Source organism: Capricornis sumatraensis, chromosome 12, assembly GCF_032405125.1.
Source record: "Capricornis sumatraensis isolate serow.1 chromosome 12, serow.2, whole genome shotgun sequence".
NCBI lineage: Eukaryota > Metazoa > Chordata > Mammalia > Artiodactyla > Bovidae > Capricornis > Capricornis sumatraensis.
The window spans coordinates 29,308,727-29,328,960 of record NC_091080.1 but is presented as its reverse complement, the minus strand read 5'-3'; the positions used below and the strand labels follow the sequence as shown (position 1 = coordinate 29,328,960).

Here is a 20,234-nt window from a genome sequence, read left to right as displayed (position 1 = left end):
AAAGCTCATCTCTGTACCTAAAATGCAGCAGGACCAACGACTCAGAGCGCAGGATGTGTATTCACAATGCAATCATTAACAGCCATTAATCCTGGGCCCTGTGCGTCTGTTTAGGATTTGAGAACACTCTTCAGAAACCAGTCACGGTAAGGAGGGTGGGGGTGGGGGGCGCGTCAGAGGCTCTCGGGTGGAGGCATAGTTTTCTCAGTCCTGGGCACGCGGGGACAAGCTTGGGGCTCTTCTAAATCGGCTCCCGTTCCCCAGACAGATTTGCCTCTGTCAGCTCATCTCTAACGATAATGGTTAAGGTGAGGGAAGCACAATTTTAAAGATACAGCACCCCAGGACCCCTGAGCGTACAGTGAAACCGGCCAAGCTCACGAATCCCTCAGTTATCAGGACACACAAGCTGGACTTTGCAAAGGGAAAAAACCCTCCTACGCGCAGGCGCGCGCCGTCCCCGTGTTGTCCGCCAGGCCACCACCCCCTTCGCCACGCCACGCCACGCCACGCCACGCCCCTAGCCACGCCCTCCCCGCCATAGCCCCGCCCTCTCCAGCTCCGCCACGCCCGGCTGGTCTTCCGTGTCTTCCGCCCAGGGAGGCTTCTCCTCATCCTGCGCTGCGCTCTGCCGGCCTGGGGCGTCGCGGTACCCGCCTCCGCGCTGCGCACAGACCTCCCCCACCCCCGCCGCACCTACTCAGGCGCTCGGACGCGGGCGGGAGGCGGAGCGGAGGGGTCGGGGGCGGTGTCGCCTCAGCCCAGCAGCTGCAGGCGGCGGCGGCGGCGGCGCCGGAGGTCCGCGAGATATGGCTGCCTCGGTGTTCTGCTGCCTGCGGTGCTGCAGAGATGGCGGGACGGGCCACATCCCTCTGAAGGAGATGCCGGCCGTGCAGCTGGACACGCAGCACATGGGTAAGCGCCCTCCCTTCCCCAGACCCAACGGCCCACCCCGGGTCGGGCGGCAGCCGGGGGTGTCTCGAGGAGCCCCGCACGCGGCCGGGCCCCGCTGGGCTCCGGGCGTCGTCCCCTGCCCCTCGCCCTGCGACGCTGCCGAAGACCCGGGTCGGCGTCGCGGATCTCCTCCGGACTCCGGCCGACCGCACCGTGGCCTGGTGCTGTGTTCAAGCAGCCCGGTCCGCTCCTGTCTCTGGGAGATACGGGCGTGTGGACCTTCCCGTTCCCACAGGAATCTCCTCTGGGCCGCCACCTCCCGAGACTCGTCAGACGTCCCCGGCGAGGGGCGCGGGGGCGACTCGGTTCTCCTATCCCGCCGTCGAGCTTCAGTCAAATACGCACATGAGAACCCTTAGCTGTCCTCGCTCCTTCCTCTGCCCTGACAGCTTTCTATTAGCCCGTCAATTATCGGTTGTTTGCTCTCACCTCCTAAAGTCAAGACAAGGCTAGTTGCAAAAGCCTAAAGTCACAGCTTAGCTCAGGACATGTCATTTCAACAAAAACCTCCCCTTGTGCGGCTCCTCCTGAGTCATGCTTGGAGGTGGTGTAATTTCACCTGGCTGGCTTCTTCCTAGCAGGTCAGGCGATTGCAGAAATAGCGTGTTGCTTCTTCCCATCTATGGTTTTTCCTTTCAATTTCAAATGAGCCTGTAGCTTCTCCTATAACATTCTCCTCTTCCCCTCTATAGCCTCTCGCCACCTTATTATTTCTTTCTTAGACTTGTCCCATGTAGTTTCATGCTTCTGGAGTGTGGTTCTAGGAGATGACATTTCCCACTGTAATTATTTCAGAGTACTCTTTTTGCCGAATTATTCTCTTTTAAATATACATCTGCACTTTTAGTTTTTCCCATATCTCTCTTTAACTAAAGGACAGTGCATTGAAGTAACAAAGGGAATTTTTAAATATTTGTAGCAAAACCCTCTCCTGCCCAGATTCTTTATACTCTGAAAACACTCTGCTCATTATATTTTTTTTTCACATTTCTGTAGCATGTACTAAATAACAAATGTGATAATTGTTTACCACTTTGTATGCGGGTTTTTACTTTTCATTCTTAGATCTCCCCAGTGTAATATAGAACCCCAGTGCATAAATATGTATGTAGTGAAGTCGCTCAGTTGTGCCCGACTCTTTGCAACCCCATGGATAGTAGCCTGCACCAAGCTCCTCCGTCCATGGGATTTTCAAGGCAAGAAGTACTGGAGTGGGTTGCCATTTCCTTCTCCAGGGAATCTTCCCAACCCAGGGATAGAACCCAGGTCTTTCACATTGTAGACAGATGCTTTACCATCTGAGCCACCAGGGAAGTCCAATATGTATGTAGGTGTACGTATATCTCCTTGAATTATTTCTTATTCATCATCACTTATAGACAGAGGTTCAAATTCTGTGATTTCCCTCAGGAAATGTTTCCATTTCATGTATTCATTCACTCAACTGATATTTATTGAGTGACTGTCAGATGGCAGGCATTGTTTTATATGCTAGGAACACAGTAAAGGAAAACCACACACAGTTTCTGGAGGTTATGATCAGCTTTAGTTCTTTCTGTCTCTACTGCCAAACTCCTGAATTACTACAGTCTACTACAGTCTTTAAAGTATTTGTTTTCTCTGGTCTCTTCTGCACGGAGAGCTGGTCACTGGTACTCGTTCCACTATGTTCTCCTTTTTCCAAAGCTGCCCCGCATCTTTCAGTAGAGTAACATCATCCCCTGATTTTCTTCCTGCGTGGAAACTTTTTCTTAACCTGTCTTCCAAAAACTTCAAATTCTTCAATCACAGAAAAAGCCTGATTTTAGAAAACAAATAATAGGAGAGGCTTACCAAGTTAGGAATAGGTTTCAAGCATGAATTAATCTTAAATTGAAATATGGGAACCCCACTGAGTGAATATGCATGTATTTGGATATGTGAAAGGTTAATATGATTGCCTTTTTTTTTTTTAAGTCTCTGCATTTCATATGCGAATAAGTGTTGTCTCTTTCAAAGTTGTGACTTATATTGGTAATGCTACATCACCTAAAGTGATTTGGAATTCCTCTTGGGATTTTCTGTGGTGTAGTTTTATAAATATCTTCTTTTGTACCACAACCTCCATATTTAATTGTGATTTGGTTTTTTAGAAATATAGAACTTCCCTGGTGGCTTGGGTGATAAAGAATCTGCCTGCAGTGTGGGAGACCCGTGTTTGATCCCTGGGTCAGGAAGATCCCCTGGAGAAGGGAATGGCAGCCCACTCCAATATTCTTGCCCTGAGAATCCGAAGGACAGAGGAGGATTGTGGGCTACAGTCTGTGGGGTTAGAAAGAGTTGGACACGACTGAGTGACTAATACTTTTTAGAAATGAATGTCTTCCAAGGTAGCTTCCTTGAAAGAGATGTTATTCATTTAGAAATGTCTAATGCCTTTTAAAAAATACTCTTTGGCTATGTTTATATATTTTCTGACTGTACTCAAATTTGCCTTGACTATTTAAACAATCTTGATAATAAAACTGTACAAATCACATAGATCCAAATATAGGATATCTTTGTACTTAAAAAAGAGAAATAGAGTAGGCTTGAAATAGTTCCCTAATGATTCACAAGCCCTGTAGAATGTTCTCTGAATATACCCCTCTTTATGTATAAAACATCTCAGTGCCTAGCAGAATCCCTTGGAGATAAGAAATGATACTGAGATAAGAACATAATAGCATATTCAGATTTGGTTGTTTGGGTTCAACTCAGAGTTAACATGTAAGAATTATAGAGTATTGCTGGGTTTAAAAAAATACCATGTATTTTCATAATTCTTGAAATGTTTTTTCACTTAGGGTGCTTTCAGTTACAAGCAGTAAAACCTACAACTCAAAAATTGTTGAAAAATGAAGGAAATTCATCGGTTTGTGTAAATTTAAAAAGTAAAACGCAGCACTAGCTTCAGAAAAGACGCAATTCTGCCAAGGACTGGGCTCCTTTTCTCTCTTTCCCCTGTCAGCTGTGGCTTATTCCTGAAGGCTGGCGTCCCCGACAGCTTACAGCCTCTCGCTGTACTATAGGCGTCCTCATTCGAATCCAGCAAGAGCGAGAGAATCTTTATCCCTTCATTCTCTCTGCAAAAGTCTTGAGACTATCTCTGATGGTAGTGGCTTAGGTCGCATAACCGTTTTTCACTCAGTCACTGTGGCCAAGAAGTGTGGAATGCACTGATTGACTTAACCCAGGTCAAAGCTGTACCCCTGCAGCCAGAGATTGAGTCAGCTTCCTTGGAACTGTTTTGATCTCCAGAGAGAAGTTCGTTGGGAAAGAGAAAACAGATGCTGCATGTCCACGACAAGTACTTAGCAGAGCATATTCATTCATTTCCGTATCAGTTATTTGTCGAGCGTCTGCTGGATGCCAAGCACTCCATGGTCTTTGCTATTAAGGAGGAGCTGGGCCCCGGTTGCTCACCAGCCAACTGCTGGAGATCTGTGAGGCAGCTAGATGTAAATTATGTATAAAGACACTTTCCCAGAATTTGCAGTTTAGCATTTTGTAATTAGAAAAAAAAGGATGCTAATGAATTTTTAATAATCATATAATAGGATCTTGTGGGCTTCCCCGATGGCTCAGTGGGTAAAGAATCCAATTACAATGCAGGAAACCCAGGACAAGCAGGTTCAGTCCCTGGGTTGGGAGGATCCCCTGGAGGTGGAAGTAGCCACCCATTCCATTATTCTTGTCTGGAAAATTATATGGACAAAGGAATCTGATGGGCTACAGTCCCTGGGACTGAGCAGGCACATAGTGCAATACAAAGGATCTTAGTTTCACCTTCTATAAGAGTGTCTTTAATCAGCCCATTTAGAATTGTGGTAAAGTCTTGAAAATTTGGTATTTCTCATGTGTATTTGTCCCAAATAATTTTTTGTTCAAGTTTCAATTCAACAGTGAGTTGAGAGACCTGCCTCTGTTAGTACATTTGTTACTATTTTCTAATTTTATTTTGCCCCCTCTGGAAAGAGGAATTCCCTACAGTTCCCCTAGCCAGATCTGCTTGGTTTATAAACTTGCTAGCAGAAAAGTTATACTGATTACAGATCTTGGGAGTCTGTCACGGGATAGTTATGGGATATTTCTTACAGATAAGCATTTTGTTAAATTTCTTCATGTTCTCTGCTATGGTTTCCTAAATCAGTGTTTGGGAAAGAATTGGTATTGGAGTCACATGATCAAGAGATTGTTTTTCTTACTCTCATCTATCAAATGTTATTTGAACTAAGCTAAGATTTTCCATGAGAATAAAATGCATTTAATGATGTTGAAACCTTGTTTACATCTTTTCAATGTGATTAACAGCAGCGATCTTACAGATATTTTTAAGATCCTAAAATTGGCATTTTTCCACATCAGCTATCTCGAGAACATAGATGTATGTTTCTTTCCATGGCTCGTTACTCTTCAGTCCTTACTTGACCAGTGCACTTGCATAAGACCTTGTGCATACGTTCATTCAGCTTTTACCAAGTTGTTTTGTTTGGATTGAACTGAAAACTGTACTAATTTCCCAGCTTCTTTTAAGTGTTTCTGTTTTTATTTAAATTAAGAGATTTATGAAGTCATCAAATTGATTCACTGGCTAAAATGGAAGAAAGTCTACTTCAGGGAGTTCCCTGGTAGCCTAGTGGTTAGGATTGTGGGCTTTCACTGAGGTGGACCCACGGTTCAGGGAACTGAGATCCCACAAGCCGCACAGCACAGCCAAAAACAAAAATAAATCTACTTCTACCTTAAAAGTGTTTAAAATATTCAGTATGTATATTAAAAAAATTCAGTATAATTCAAAATCTGTTTATTTGAAGCTGTCTAATTAAATTTCTAGCCTCAAATTAATATTAAATATAAATGTTCTCCCAGAAAAAAAGTGAATTAAATATTTTTAATTTATCATTATTTCAATTTATCATTATTTCATATTTCAGAGTATATATAGTCTTCCTATTTTTTGGAGACTAAGAGTTAAAAGTGAAATAGAAATTAACCTTGAGGGACTTCCTTAGTTGTCCAGGGGTTAGGAGCCCACCCTGCAATGCAGGGAACACAGGTTCCATCCCTGGTCAGGGAACTAAGATCCCACATGCTGTGGAGCAGCTAAGCCCGTGGGCTGCAACGAGAGAGTTTGTGCGCTGCAGTGAAACATCCCACATGACGCAATGAAGATCTGTTGTGCCACAGCCAAGACTCAACACAGCCAAATAAGTAAACAGTAAATCAATAAATATTTTTAAAAACTTAACCTTGATTGTTGGGTAAGAGAATACAAAACTTTACACAGTGTCTGTATTTTTTGTTTAGGAACTGACGTTGTCATTGTAAAAAATGGAAGACGAATATGTGGAACGGGAGGTTGTTTAGCCAGTGCACCTTTACATCAAAACAAAAGCTACTTTGAATTCAAAATCCAATCCACAGGTTGGTATAACGGTACTTGACTGTTAGTAGTCTGAAAGTGAGGAGAAATCTTCACTATATGGAAAAGATTAATGAGGTAATTAAGAAAAAAAATACTGAACTCTTACTTAGAGACCTTTTTCACTCACATCTTCTTGTGAGATCCTGGTTTCATTAGTTAATTTAGTTATATTAAGTTCAGTTTTCTCATCTATAAAATGGATTACAGGAGCCGCCCTTCCCGCTTCATAGGAGCTGTCTGTATGAAAGTGTTTTAACAGCAGTATGTACTGGTTCCGTTTAACACACAAGCATTGTTATTAATAAGGTTAATGATTAGCAGGAGCTAGATGAACCATTTCGTTTGGTCAAGTGTGTAAGGTGTAGACTCTTGCTGTTTTATCTTAAGATAAAATTAATCTTACGATCCTGAGTTTTTCCCTTAACTCTTGTTAAGATTCCCTGATTCAGTGTCTTCTGAAGCGATTGGCAGATTTAGAATCTTGGTAGAAGTCTGAAGTCTCTTTAAAATTTTTTGAATATGTACACCTGAAACTAACACAATACTGTAAATCAATTATGCTTCAATTAAAATTTAAAAAATTTTTAATTATGAAATTTCTTGACTTGTATGACAGTTCTACATGAGTATTATAATAGTTATTATTAGTTAACTTGTGGCAGTTTTGAATATGGGGAAATTTTTTTAAGGCTTTATTAGAAAGAAACTTATAGTAAAATATGGCATGAGTAATATAGGTGCAGAACAGGGAAACTAGAGTGGAGTAAATTAATTCTGCTCTTACATGAAAGACATAAAATATCCCTCTGGGACTTGTTTTTTAAATTGTTTTAAATAGTAATTTTTCTTAAATGTGTAAAATAAATATAAATCTGTCCTCCATTCCATTCTTTTGTAAGTTAACTCACTGGCTGCAAAATGTCTCTGGTTACCGTAATTATCTCAAGTATAACATACCTTTTCTCAAGAGAAGTGAATATTTCCTTGAGCCTTAAATGTAATACAGATTTCTTTGTGGGTTTTCTGTAAAGGATGCTATCCTCAAAGATATTTTTAGAATAAGTGTATTGTTGGAGTTTGAGGCATTGATCCCTCAATGAAAGCTGCAGGCAGTGTGCCAACGGGTGTCACCGTGCACAGTTCTTCAGGAGGAAGAGGATGCTGTAACCCTGCCTAGAGCTGTTGTCACATGAAATTAGTATCATCCCCTACTGGCACTCTTGTCTCACCTTGGAGGATAAATTATCAAATTATTTAGGAGGCCAAGACAGGGAAGTCCAGACATGGAGTTTTCTGATGGCCTCACTCAATCCAGGAAAATTGATTGACAACATGGTCTTCAAGCATTCTTTAGAATTTCCCCTGATTTTGATAAAAACTGAGAAGGAAACAGTTTGAGATATAATCAGGAGCTGTACATATTCTGTTAGACTGATAAAGAAGAGAGCTGGTCTCTTTAAAAGTCAACTTAGACCAAACGGTTTTAAACTCACGGACTTAAGGTATTGGATAAGAAAATGATTTTACATTGTATCATTAATTTTCTCCTCTCCATAGTATTGATCAGGTCATACATTATTGGTCACATATTACAGATGCAAAAACTAAAGAAGTCATTTCCTGCTTCTCAGAGGTGGTGCTTGAAATAGAACCCGAGGCTATTTAAATTCAATGTGTGGCTTTTTAGTAATATTTGGGGAGAAGAAGAATAATAATAGTAATGACAGTAGCTAGCATCTTTTAAAAATACTTCCTCTGTGCTTTATTTATCCATTAAAAAAAAAAATACAGTGTTCCAGTTATTTTACTTGGATGATCTCGCTGTATCTTCTGATAACTTTAAGAGGCGAGTTCAGTTAGACTCCATAGTTCACAGGTGAGGAAACAGAGGTTACGTAACTTGCCCAAGATGACATACCACAGGCAGGATTTAAACCAGGCAGTACAGCTCCAGGGCCCACTCTTATCTCCCAGGCTGTACCTACATCTGCAGAGATATAGCACATCATTTGCAAACTACTTAAAAAAAATTTTTTTAAGATTAACAAAAAATTAGTGATAATATGCCACCTTCTTTATAAACAATTTACACTCTCTTTTAAAACAACAACTTTCTTATTTGTATTCTTCAGATTTGGGGAGCATTTAAATTATTATATTTTTTAGGAATCTGGGGTATTGGCGTTGCAACTCAGAAAGTTAACTTGAATCAGATCCCCCTTGGCCGAGATGTACACAGTCTGGTGATGAGAAATGATGGAGCCCTATACCACAACAACGAGGAGAAAAACAGGCTGCCAGCAAACAGCCTTCCACAGGAGGGAGATGTGGTGGTGAGTTTCCTTGTGGACTTGTTTTCCAATGTGAGTTATTCAACTTGAGCTGCTTCTAATATTTCTAGTTTTGCCTGGGAGTTTGTGGTCCAAATTCCAGAGCACCGGGATTGGATCTAATGAGGTAGTTGGTTTTCCAAAGAGAGCCCTTGATGTCGATGCTGCTGTCTTACATAACTGCCTTCTTTCTAGAGCTGCACTAGCCAGGAAAATCACCACGAACCCTTATTTCCATTTAGGAGAGTTTATGACTGGTTGGCTGCCAGTCAACATCTCCTGCCACTCTCACTTAAAAGAAACCTTGGCCCACAATTTTAAAAGAACGCTGACCCTTACGTTAGAAAAGATTAGGTATTTTTGCAGCTGGAGATCTCTTAGAGAAGACATTTATTACTTAATTTGTTATGGACTTCTGTTAAAGAATTACAGCATTTTTATCAGGAGTGTTGGTCCTTGTTAAACTTAACCTGCTTAAACTTCCTTCACTTTGAGAACTCTTTCAAGAACTGGCTCAAAATCCTAAGGCTTGATTGTGGAAAAGTTTTTTTTTTGGAAAGCAGGGGATAGAAGGAGTTACATATTATGAAGGCTTCTCGGTCTTTATTCCCAACTAGATATATTCAAGTCTTTGCCAGAGCCATCCTATTGAAAATGTAATCCAGAGATCCCTTTCTGTCTTTTTCAGATACTTCCTCTCACAGTGTTTTCCAAGAACCTTATACATTGAATTCAGGCCATTAGCTGTTGAGAATAGGGTTCTTGGGTCTCTTTTAGCCAGAGTGTCCTTATACCCAGAGCCTTGGGTTCCTTGCTTTTGTAGCAAATTGAAAGGAATCTAAAGAATGAGATTTTCTAATAATTAGATAACAGACAAGGTAAATCCAGGTTACTGAATTAAAGATGTATACACTATTTGGAAGAAGTTGAAAAATAATGAGGAAATGAAAGCTTTTGACTATGGTCTGATCTTTCTTCTCTTCAGTTAAAAAAAAAAATTATGAAGAACAGTTTTTAAATAGGTAAATTATAGAAAGTGTTTTTTTTCCCCCCAAATTAACTAAAGAAAACAAGGAAACCAAAGACATAAACCATTTTTAAAATCTGCTTTTCCTTGTTCTTCCTTTTAAATAGTTGTTGGTTCTGTGTTTATAGATTATTGCCAGATGCCTGTAATGTGGAACACCCTATTCAAGGGGTTATTTCATGAAAGAGAATCTTGAAGTCAAGTTGATGCTGTCAGCCTGCTTATACTAAAAAATGAAATTCAAACATAAAGGATAATCTGGATAACTCCCCAGTGGTTAGGACTCCGTGCTTCCACTGCAGAGGGCCCGGGTTCCATCCTTGGTCAGGGAACTAAGATCCCATGTACCGCATGGTGAGACCAAAAAACAGAAGAAAGGATAATCAGTAACAAAAAGTTTTTGTTTGTTGATATACTGACTTGTACTGTGTTATTCTTTCCTTCCTGTCTCGTTCCTCATATCGACAGATTTAAGGATGTCATTTTTAGTCTGTCAGCATTGTTAAATTAGACTTTGAGTTTTTATGCCCATTCTGATAAAAGGAGGGCTCAAAAAGATGAGAGAAGAGCAGAATCCTGAGAAGTAAAGCACCATCCCACGCTAATGGCTGTATCTTCCTAGTTCAGACACTTGCAAACAAATTTCACCGAATTGCTGACAACAGCATAGGAAAGCTGGAATGAATTATAAGACAGTCGAAACATTCCATATGTGTAGAATGTCGGTCATATACCATTCTCTGAGGAGAAATCAAGAAACACAAGCTTTCAATATCCAACCAAATGATTATGTTTCTGTAATAACCATATAGGATCAGCAGGGCCTACTGTAGCACCAAGGAGGCACACCTGAGATAGCTTATGCTTATTTTCACCTCTTGTATATAGTTTTGAAAAGTACAGATTACATTTTAAAATTACAGTTTTCAGTTTAATTTCAGAGAAGGTGAAATGGGTGGTACTATTATTATCATTTTACAGACCAGAAGTTAAGTAATAGCTTATTCAGAGTGACCCCAGGATTACAGTCTGTTCACCAGACCTGCAAATAATTATTGATAAATCCTTAGAACACATCGGGTTTTTGGTATCATAAATTATGAGAGAATCAAACCTACTATCTAGAACAAACGGCAGATTAAGGGAATTCCCTGGTAGTCCAATGGTTAGAACTCTGTGTTTCCACTGCAGGGGCCACCGGTTCAGCCCTGGTCAGAGAACTAAGATCCCGCGGTGTGGTTTCTCACATCCTTCCTCATGTCTTTCCTTGGTATTTTTGTTGTCTAGTCGCTCAGTCGTGTCCGACTCTTTGCGACCTCGTGGACTGTAGTCCGCCAGGCTCCTCTGTCCATGGGATTTTCCAGCCAAGACTACTGGAGCTTGTTGCAGTCTCCTTCTCCAGGGGATCTTTGATACTGGGTAGTGGGTATTGTCCCCTGGAGAAGGGAAAGGCTACCCACTCCAGTATTCTGGCCTGGAGAATCCCATGGACTGTATAGTCCATTTGGGGTTGCAAAGGGTCACACACAACGGAGTGACTTTCACTCACTCACTCGTGGGGTATTGATGCTGGAGGGTGGGGTTGAGAACTTGCAGTAGGTTATGCTGCCACCAGGTGGGGAAGGTGCCCAGATCATACCTGTTAGTCTGAACTGCTGGATTTCCTGTAAAGAGGGTTACATGCTGCTTTTTATGTAATCATGTTTTTTAAATGAAACAGGTTTCTTCACTAAAAAGCGAATCCTGGCAATCACTTTATTATTTAAAGCATTTAAAGTATTATTTAAGGTATTTAAAGTATTTAGTATTTAAAGTATTATTTACGTATTTATATTTAAATACATAAACTGAAATAAAGCAAAAGCAGTTTTGTTTATCTTTCTCAGTGTTTAGTCTAACCCTGGCTTTGCTAAGATTTGAGGAGAATCTTTTATAGCACTTAACATGTTGACTTATCTGGGCCTTTGCTGTCTTAACTGGAAAGTGAAGGATTTAAGACTAGATCATCTGTAAGGTCTTTTTCTATCTATAAAAGCTTTTAGGTTCATATAATTTATCCACAGTCAGAAATCCTTCAAGTGGTTGCTTCTTGATCTATGATGATTTCTGTATTGAAAGGTCTCTGCTCTCATTCTTGAAAGGAAAACTCTCCGTCTTTAGCTAGTAAATAACTGTACAGAGTTTTAAAGAGAGTTTTAAAAGTGTAAAAGTCTTTACAAGCTTTGAATTGCATGGCAATTAAGAATAACTTTTCCAAAGCCATACTGCGTCAGTTTAAATTCCAGCTCTGCCACTTCCTAACTGTGCAACCTTAAATAAGTTATTTAACCTCTCCTATGCTTTAGCTGCCTCATCTGTAAAGTGGAGATAATAAAAATACCTAGGATTAAATAAGTAAATATGAAGTGTCTAGTGTTTGGTACATAATACAGGTTGTTTTCCAGAATGTCAATAATAATAATTGTAATTTTGTACCATTAATAATATGCAAAGTAATATATTTTTATTTTGCTGTCTTTTTAAAGCCTTTTGAGCTGTTGTTTTTCTGTTTTCCACTTGATACTAATTATCAGTTATATGCAGTTGTAAATACCCACCTTACCTTAGTAATATTTCACATATTTGAAACCAAGGTGAAAAGATAGAGAAATATATTTATTTTTTTGAAAATAAATTGTATAAAGACAGTTCACCACAACTGAAAACAATAATAGGTAATAATCCCTAACGGTGAAAACTTCACTGTTTTCCCCCTTTGTTATCAAATTCTACATAAAGCAGTGTTTTCTATATGAGTTTAAAAGGTCTCTCTATTTATAGTATGTAGTACTTATATCACCTTAATATTCAGAATATAAAACCCAGATTATCTGAATAAAATACTAGGATTTAGTTTGACCCTTCGAATGTGGACTCATGGGATTTTACTTTTCCCCTCTCCCCACATAATCACCACTACTTTTTTTTTTAGCTCAATTCAAATAGATTTCTACCAAATTGTAAACCCTTAGTAAAATCTGTTATGGAAAAAAAAAAAAATCTGTTGTGATCTTTTGCTTAGTTTTTTGTTTCCATGTTCCCCAGGTAGTGCTTTCTGACTCTTCAGGTTTTTATGGAACATATATATTTTCCCTCTTTTTAATATTTACTTTGCTTCCTAGGGTATTACATATGACCATGTAGAATTAAATGTATATTTGAATGGAAAAAACATGCATTGTCCAGCATCAGGTATACGAGGGACAGTGTATCCAGTTGTTTATGGTAAGCAAAAATACTTCTAAACATTATTAAATGTATGTTAACTTTTGCTTGGCATTTAACTTTGTAACTATCATTCAGAAGGCTGGACAAATTAATAAGGACCTTTGTATATGGAGTATACTCAGTAGGTTATCACAATCCCTCTTTGTGGGACTAAGGAAAGTTTTTATTTCCTTTGTATTAAAAAAAAACTTGCTAAATACAATGATTATTCTTAAATATGCAATAGCGATATTCCCTTTTAGATCATATAGTCTTAGATTCCAGAAAGTTTCAAAAACTGGGAATTTTCAAAAAGGCACCCCTGCCAGTTGTTAGAAAGGGTTAGACAAACAGAAAATGTAATTGTAAAGAATATTTTGAAAGTAGAGATGGGAATTCCATGTAGATTGAACACTGGTTACCTTTACAAAATCACCTAAATGTTAAAACTCTTCTGAGAAAAATTATGACTTAGAATGGTTTCATATTGATTGATTTGCTTTTGATAGCCATGTATGTGTAAGTATAGTTTCTGTGCAAGTATACCTCCAAGAACTGGGTTACTTAGAGATGACTCTGTACTCCTCAGTTACTTTTATTTTATTACAGAAAATTCCAAACATGTAGAAGTAGCCAGAATAGAATAATGAACCCTCATGTACCCATTACTTAACTTCAAACAATTGTCAGCTAATAGCCAGACAGGTTTCATCTCCTCCCTACAGTCCTCTGTTCTTCACCTCCCCTCCTTATATTGTTTTAAGGCAAATGCCAGACATAATACCATTTTATTCTAAAATATTTTATATGTATCCCTAAAAAATAAGGTGTCTCTCTTTATAGGAAACGTACATAAGTACAGTGCCTTTATCACTCTCTTCTTCATTTTTTATGTTATCAACTTTAAATCAACAAGTGTATGATTTTCTGCCTGTGCTATTAGTAGATTGCAAAACATTTTCTCATTTAAATTACTTTAAATAATTAAGGATTTGAGCCATAGCAAAAACTAATTGTTAACTTTTTTTATAGTAACTTACCAGAAAGGTAACAGACTTTGTTCAGAGTGGCAGAAAAGTATACAGTAGCAAATATAAATATTTAATAATTTGATATAACAACCAAAGCCTGTGCTTTAAAGTTTTCATTTATCTTCTTTTTCCCTAAATAGTACTTTTCAGTGATTCTACCTTCTTTGTCTTTGCATATCTTTGCATGAAAAGTGTATTTTTAAACTTGATATAAGTTAGTTTGCTTGCAGTATTTGGTAATCCTAAAAGTAATATCTTTGCTTACTTAAATAAATGGAAATGTAGCTTAATATTTGAAATAGTTTAGTCTGAGAAATAAATATCAGTAAAATTTTAGACTTGAGTTACACAAATGAAGATAGCAAACGAGATTTTTATTCTAAATTGTTTCTTTGATTTGGCATTATTTTTAATGCAGTGACGTTTCTGTAGTAATATATTTTATAAATTGAAATTGATAGCCAGATACGATCAAAAATAAAAATAAAATTCAAATTCCCTTACCCTTTGCCTTCTATCCTATACCCAATCCTAATTCTTTCCAGTTGTCCATACTGTCAGTCCTCATATTCAACCTGTGGAGAGACAAAACTGAGTAACAGTGAAGAAAAGTTTGTTCACAGTTAGGACTTCCAGCTTCATCTAAGTTCTCTTTGTTTTTTACATCTCTGCACCTTCCAGACTTTCATCGTTCTTGAATTCCCTGTTGATTCTCTGTAGATCCATCTTCCACTTTATAGAGAAACAGTCCATCATGGTGAACTCCAGCTTCCCTCCCCCACCTCCTAAAGGTTTTCTCTTCCAATCTTGTCTCCTTCCCATCCCATTTTAGAGGAAGTGGTGCCCTTAATGTTCAAAAAACTCAGTCTAGATTTCAAACTTCCCAGTCCTGGGACTTGATTGTCAGTTATTTTGTCTGTATCTCATGTCATCAACCTCGTTCTTCAATGCCTGTAAACATTCTAAATCATTCTTATTCCAAAATGCCCTCCCTTAAACTTGTGCCCCTCACCAGGCCTGGGTTTACCCTTCTCTATGGCTGCATTTCCTAAAACATAGCTTTTGTCTCTGTTTATATTGTATATTCAGCTACTGAGGCTGCCTTTCCCACCACTTCACTGCAGCAACCTCCGTTAAAAATCACTAGTGGAAAAAAAAAAATCACTAGTGACTTCATGAATGTCACATCTAGCACTTAACTTTTGTCCTGCATTGATAATGAAATATAAACTATTTAGTAATGCGTATCAAACATATATATGCAACTTAACAAATAGCTATAAAGTGAAACCCACGTCATCACTGTAGTCAAGATAATGAACGTGTTCGTCACCCCTGAGTTTCCTCCTGCCCCCTTGCCATGCATTCTGCTCATCTCTCCCCACCCCACCCCGCTGTGGCCACTATCTGCTTTCTGTCGCTACAGATGATCTTACGTTTTTAGAGTACTGTATAAATAGAATCATACAATTTGTATTTTTTTAATCTGATTTCTTTTACTCAGTGTAATTGAGACTCATCCATGTTGTAACATGTGCCAAGAATTCATTGATTTTTATTACCAAGTAGTATAGTTCATTGTGTGGATACATCACAATTGATTTTTCCCTTCACCTATTGTTGGATATTTAGGTTGTTTCTAGTTTTGGGCCATTACAAATAAAGCGGCTATGAATATTCATGTATAAGTCTTTGTGTGGATATATGCATTCATTTCTCTTGGATAAGTACTGCTTAAAAAAAAAGGAAAACAAAAAAACATGTAGAAGCTGAATAAGGCCTGCAGGCTAATTAACAGTATTAGTTTCCTGGTTGGACATTGTATTGTATTTGTGTGAGATGTTACCAATGGGGGAAGCTGGACGAAGGTTACCCAGGAATTTTGTATTGTTTTTGCTTCTCTTTGTGAATCTATCCTTTTTTAATAAAATATTTTTTAAGAAGTAATTTATCTTAATGCATAAAATTGAGAAAATACAGGTAGATAAATAAGGAAAAACTCAAATTACCTGTATTTACATCATCTAGAAATAATCATAATAATATTTTGATGTATTTCCGTTCAGTGTTCTTGACAGATTTTATTCTTCACTGTGGCTGTTTTTAACCAGTAGGATCGTGTTTTGTAACCTGGATAGCAGATGTGTTTCTTCTTCTTGCGTGTTAATTTTATGGCATTATGGAAACAGTTTATAAGTATGTACTCATTCAGTTTAAGGTGTTTGCTTCTAATTTATTTTCTTTCCTTTTCTGTCTCTAGTTGATGACAGTGCAATTTTGGATTGCCAGTTCAGTGAATTTTATCATACTCCTCCACCTGGTTTTGAAAAGATATTATTTGAACAGCAGATCTTCTGAATGTATTTGTTTTTGAAACTTGTATTTCTGCACTGTTAAAAGTGTTTACCATTTAATAAAGCTTTACCTGACACATAGATGAAAATATATTCTTAAAAATATGCTTGTTAATATTGTCTAAGGAACCAGTGTATACACTATACCACCCTGAAGTTGTGATTTAAAGTACTTGGGTTTTGTGATATGAAATCAGCATTTGGGGTGGTTTATTTAACTCTTATTTAAATAAATATAACTGTGGGTTTAATTAACAGTATTAAATGGGAATATGTATATAGATATTTAAAAGGGAGTCTTTCTTAATGTAAAATATTTGTATTGATAGAGACAGAGTTGGGTGGGTTTTTTGGTCATTCTGATGTTTAGACCTCATTAACTGTTTTAAGTCCGCAGTCCAATAATTTTGTGTCTCAGTGTTTTTTTTTTATATAGCGTATAACAAAGTGACAAATTTACATTATTGGCAACTTCAGTTTTGGCGATTTATTTACTGTACAATGTACCACTTTAAAAATGTTAATTGCTTGTTTTGTTTGTATGCCGTTTTTAATTTTCTTTGTGAAAGGAGATAAATGTGGTAGTAATTATTGGAGCATTTTGTTGAAGACCATCATGCTGTGTTACTTCAATACCTGAGTAAGTGGTGGTTGACTGGTGACAGTGTACACAGCAGACATTTAGAATAGTATGATGCCTTCAATTTAAGTGGAAATGAGGTTATTGTTTTAAGGATTTTAATTTAAATGTGCATTTTTCTGTAAGGAATAATAAAATAATAGTAATTAAGGACTATTCAGTACTATATTAAATACATGTTCTTCCTGTTTTAATTATACTGTAAATTCATTTTGCCCTTGATTATTCAGAAGTTGAGAAATAAGTGAATCCTCTCCATGACCCTGACTGAGCCTTTGCTTAGTTTTCAGGAAGAATCCTTTAAAAAATACCGTACAAAGCTGAACAAATCACTGTCCGTATCTTTGGGACAGTCTCCTTTGCAGATAGGCCAGGCCAAGGATGCAGGAGCAGTATGTCGTACCAGAAAAACATCGCTTAAGAATCAAAGGAGACCTGAATTGTAGTTTTGCCACCGGATCCCATTATCTCTTCAGGCAATTTCCTCAGCTTCTCTGGATGCAGGTTCCCCATTTATAAAAGGGATAGTCATACCTTGTTGGTAAGATTCTGAAACTGGTTAAAATTACATATGCAAAACAGCCTCATCATCATCCGCACGTAATGAATGCAGCGTCTTTGTTGACTGCGCTCAGTGGTTTTCATAGTGTGGCCCTTAGACCAGCAGCATCAGCCTTTCTTACCTGACAACTTGTTAGACGTGGACACTCAGGCCCCACCCCAAACCCAGGGAATCAGAAACTGCTGGGGACGCACCCAGGAATCTGTTACAGGAACAAGCCCTTGAGGTGATTCTGATCCACGCTGAAGATTGAGAACCACTGCTCAGGAGAGAATTCTCCAAGAGTGATTGCCTACTATAAATTTTCTAAGGATTTAAGACTATTGTTGACACATAGACAGAGTCCTGCACAATATTTATTTATTATTTGATAGATAAAAATATAACAATTGGTTTTAAAACATATATTTGAGTAACATATTTACATAAATCCCAGATTTAACTCTGTAGATACACAGAATTGAACTAACTTTATTATTTATGTATTTTTGCCTTTTTGGCCTTGTAATTTTAATTAGTAAAGAACATGGTTATTTAATATAACTACTGCTTGCATTCTTTATAATGTTACCTACCTCCGAATTATTTTTTTAAGAGCTAACCTTTTTTTTTAATGATCATGTTCTTTTCTCAAGACTCTCTTTGCTACCTCTAATCATACTGAATAGATACAGTACTAAAATTGGTAATATGAGTTATGTCCATGACAACAGTTTGATGAAAATCCCATGGACAGAGGAGCCTGGTGGGCTGCAGTCCATGGGGTCACCAAGAGTCAGACACGACTGAGCGACTTCACTTTCACTTTTTACTTTCATGCATTGGAGAAGGAAATGGCAACCCACTTCAGTATTCTTGCCTGTAGAGTCCCAGGGACGGGAGAGCCTGGTGGGCTGCCGTCTGTGGGGTCGCACAGAGTCAGACACGACTGAAGTGACTTAGCAGCAGCAGCAGATGTGCTTTTAATCTCTAGCTATCTAATTTCTCGTAGGAAAATTACCTATAACCTCATTCTTACCTTGAGAAAAACATCAGATTCATAAAGGGGCATCCTACAAAATACTTGAGCAGTACTGTGCACAGTCATGGGCATCAAAAACAAGGGAAATCAGAGACACCCACACCCCAGGGAGCCTAAGGAAACAAGTCAATGTAATGTGCGAACCAGGAACAGAAAAGGATATTAGGTAAAAACTAAGGAAATCTAAATACATCATGGGCTTTAGTTAATAATGTATCAATATGTTTATTACTTGTAATAGATGAACCATAAAAATGTAAGATGTTATTAACGGGGAATTGGAAGAGGGGACATATGGGAACTCTGTACTACTGTCTGAATTTTTCTGTGAATCTAAACTGTTCCAAAAAATAAAGTGTATTTAAAAACCTACATTCAGCTAGAAGAAAATTAAAGCCTTTCTTGAAGACAATAGAACATTGGTATGGTATATACTTAAGCATAAGTATTCAGTGATAGCTAAATATAAACATAGATGGGACATAAAACATCCTTATATTTTAACACAAAAAAACCTGCATTTGTTCCTGGCTGAAGAAACTGTCCATTGTCTTGATTTTGTTTTTCACAGAAATCCACTTGTTCACACTGATGTAGCTTTTTATACTCACATTGAAAATTAGTGATTTATTATCCATGTTATTCTTTCAGTGATTTAAACATTGCAAGGGACTTGCAATGGCATATATGTGAAACAATGAACATCTCATAATAAGTTTACATTCTTAAAATCCAGAAAAAGATACTGGCTTTTAACTGCTGTCAGCTCACTGGTTAAGATTCTTTGAATATATTTTCCACTTGGATTACAAGCTATTATCATTTAAGAATGATACAAAATATAATTTAAGGCTTTTAAAAATCATTAACAAAAACAGAAACATGTAGTGTTGCTCACATCTTTATTTTTTCTTTTAATTGCATGTTTACTTCTTGATGTAAGTCTAGGTATGGACCAGCAAAAGCATAGCTGAAAATTTGAGTGAAATCTTAGACTATTCTTGATAAGCTACATTAAATCAATAATTTCTTTTGATAATGTAAAAACACTAGATACTGTGAGAAGAAAAGTTTTAATCAAAACTGTGGGAACTTTTCCTGTACATAGTACTCATAGTGAAAGTGAAGGTCGCTCAGTCATATCCGACTTTGCAACCCCTGGAGAATCCCACGGATGGAGGAGCCTGGTGGGCTGCAGTCCATGGGGTCGAGAAGAGTCGGACACGACTGAGTGACTTCGCTTTCACTTTTCACTTTCATGCACTGGAGAAGGAAATGGCAACCCACTCCAGTGTTCTTGCCTGGAGAATCCCAGAGACGGCGGAGCCTGGTGGGCTGCCGTCTTGGGTCGCCCACGACTGAAGCGACAGCAGCAGCAGCAGCAGACTATACAGTCCGTGGAATTCTCCAGGCCAGAACACTGGAGTGGGCAGCCTTTCCCTTCTCCAGGGGATCTTCCCAACCCAGGGATCAAACCCAGGTCTCCCGCAACTGCAGGCAGATTCTTTACCAGCTGAGCCATATGGGAGGCATAGTACTCATAAGTGGAATATAATTAATTACCACATATTAATTTGCAATATTTATGCAATCTGATAGAGAAATACTTTGGAGCTAAACGGG

The 20,234-nt window shown here is 38.3% G+C and overlaps 1 protein-coding gene across 2 annotated transcripts; it reads left to right on the top strand.

Moving 5' to 3' along the window:
• Nucleotides 1–697: 697 nt before the first annotated feature.
• On the top strand, nt 698–18,962 carry SPRYD7 (SPRY domain containing 7). 2 transcript variants are annotated; one of them, XM_068984412.1, is made up of 5 exons: nt 698–915; nt 6,283–6,399; nt 8,567–8,733; nt 12,919–13,021; nt 16,295–18,962. In XM_068984412.1, the coding sequence occupies exons 1-5, from the start codon at nt 810–812 to the stop codon at nt 16,390–16,392; spliced, it is 591 nt and encodes a 196-aa protein (XP_068840513.1). In that variant the 5' UTR covers nt 698–809; the 3' UTR covers nt 16,393–18,962. The 2 variants fall into 2 exon arrangements, with proteins under 2 accessions (XP_068840513.1, XP_068840514.1); XM_068984413.1 differs by lacking the exon at nt 6,283–6,399.
• The last annotated feature ends 1,272 nt before the right edge of the window (nt 18,963–20,234 follow it).

Bases quoted from the DNA above. Each gene is read 5' to 3' on its own strand.
- SPRYD7 (XM_068984412.1), top strand. From the start codon at position 810: ATGGCTGCCTCGGTGTTCTGCTGCCTGCGGTGCTGCAGAGATGGCGGG. The intron at 916-6,282 runs GTAAGCGCCCTC...TTTTTTGTTTAG, and splicing joins GCTGGACACGCAGCACATGG to GAACTGACGTTGTCATTGTA. The intron at 13,022-16,294 runs GTAAGCAAAAAT...TTCTGTCTCTAG, and splicing joins AGTGTATCCAGTTGTTTATG to TTGATGACAGTGCAATTTTG.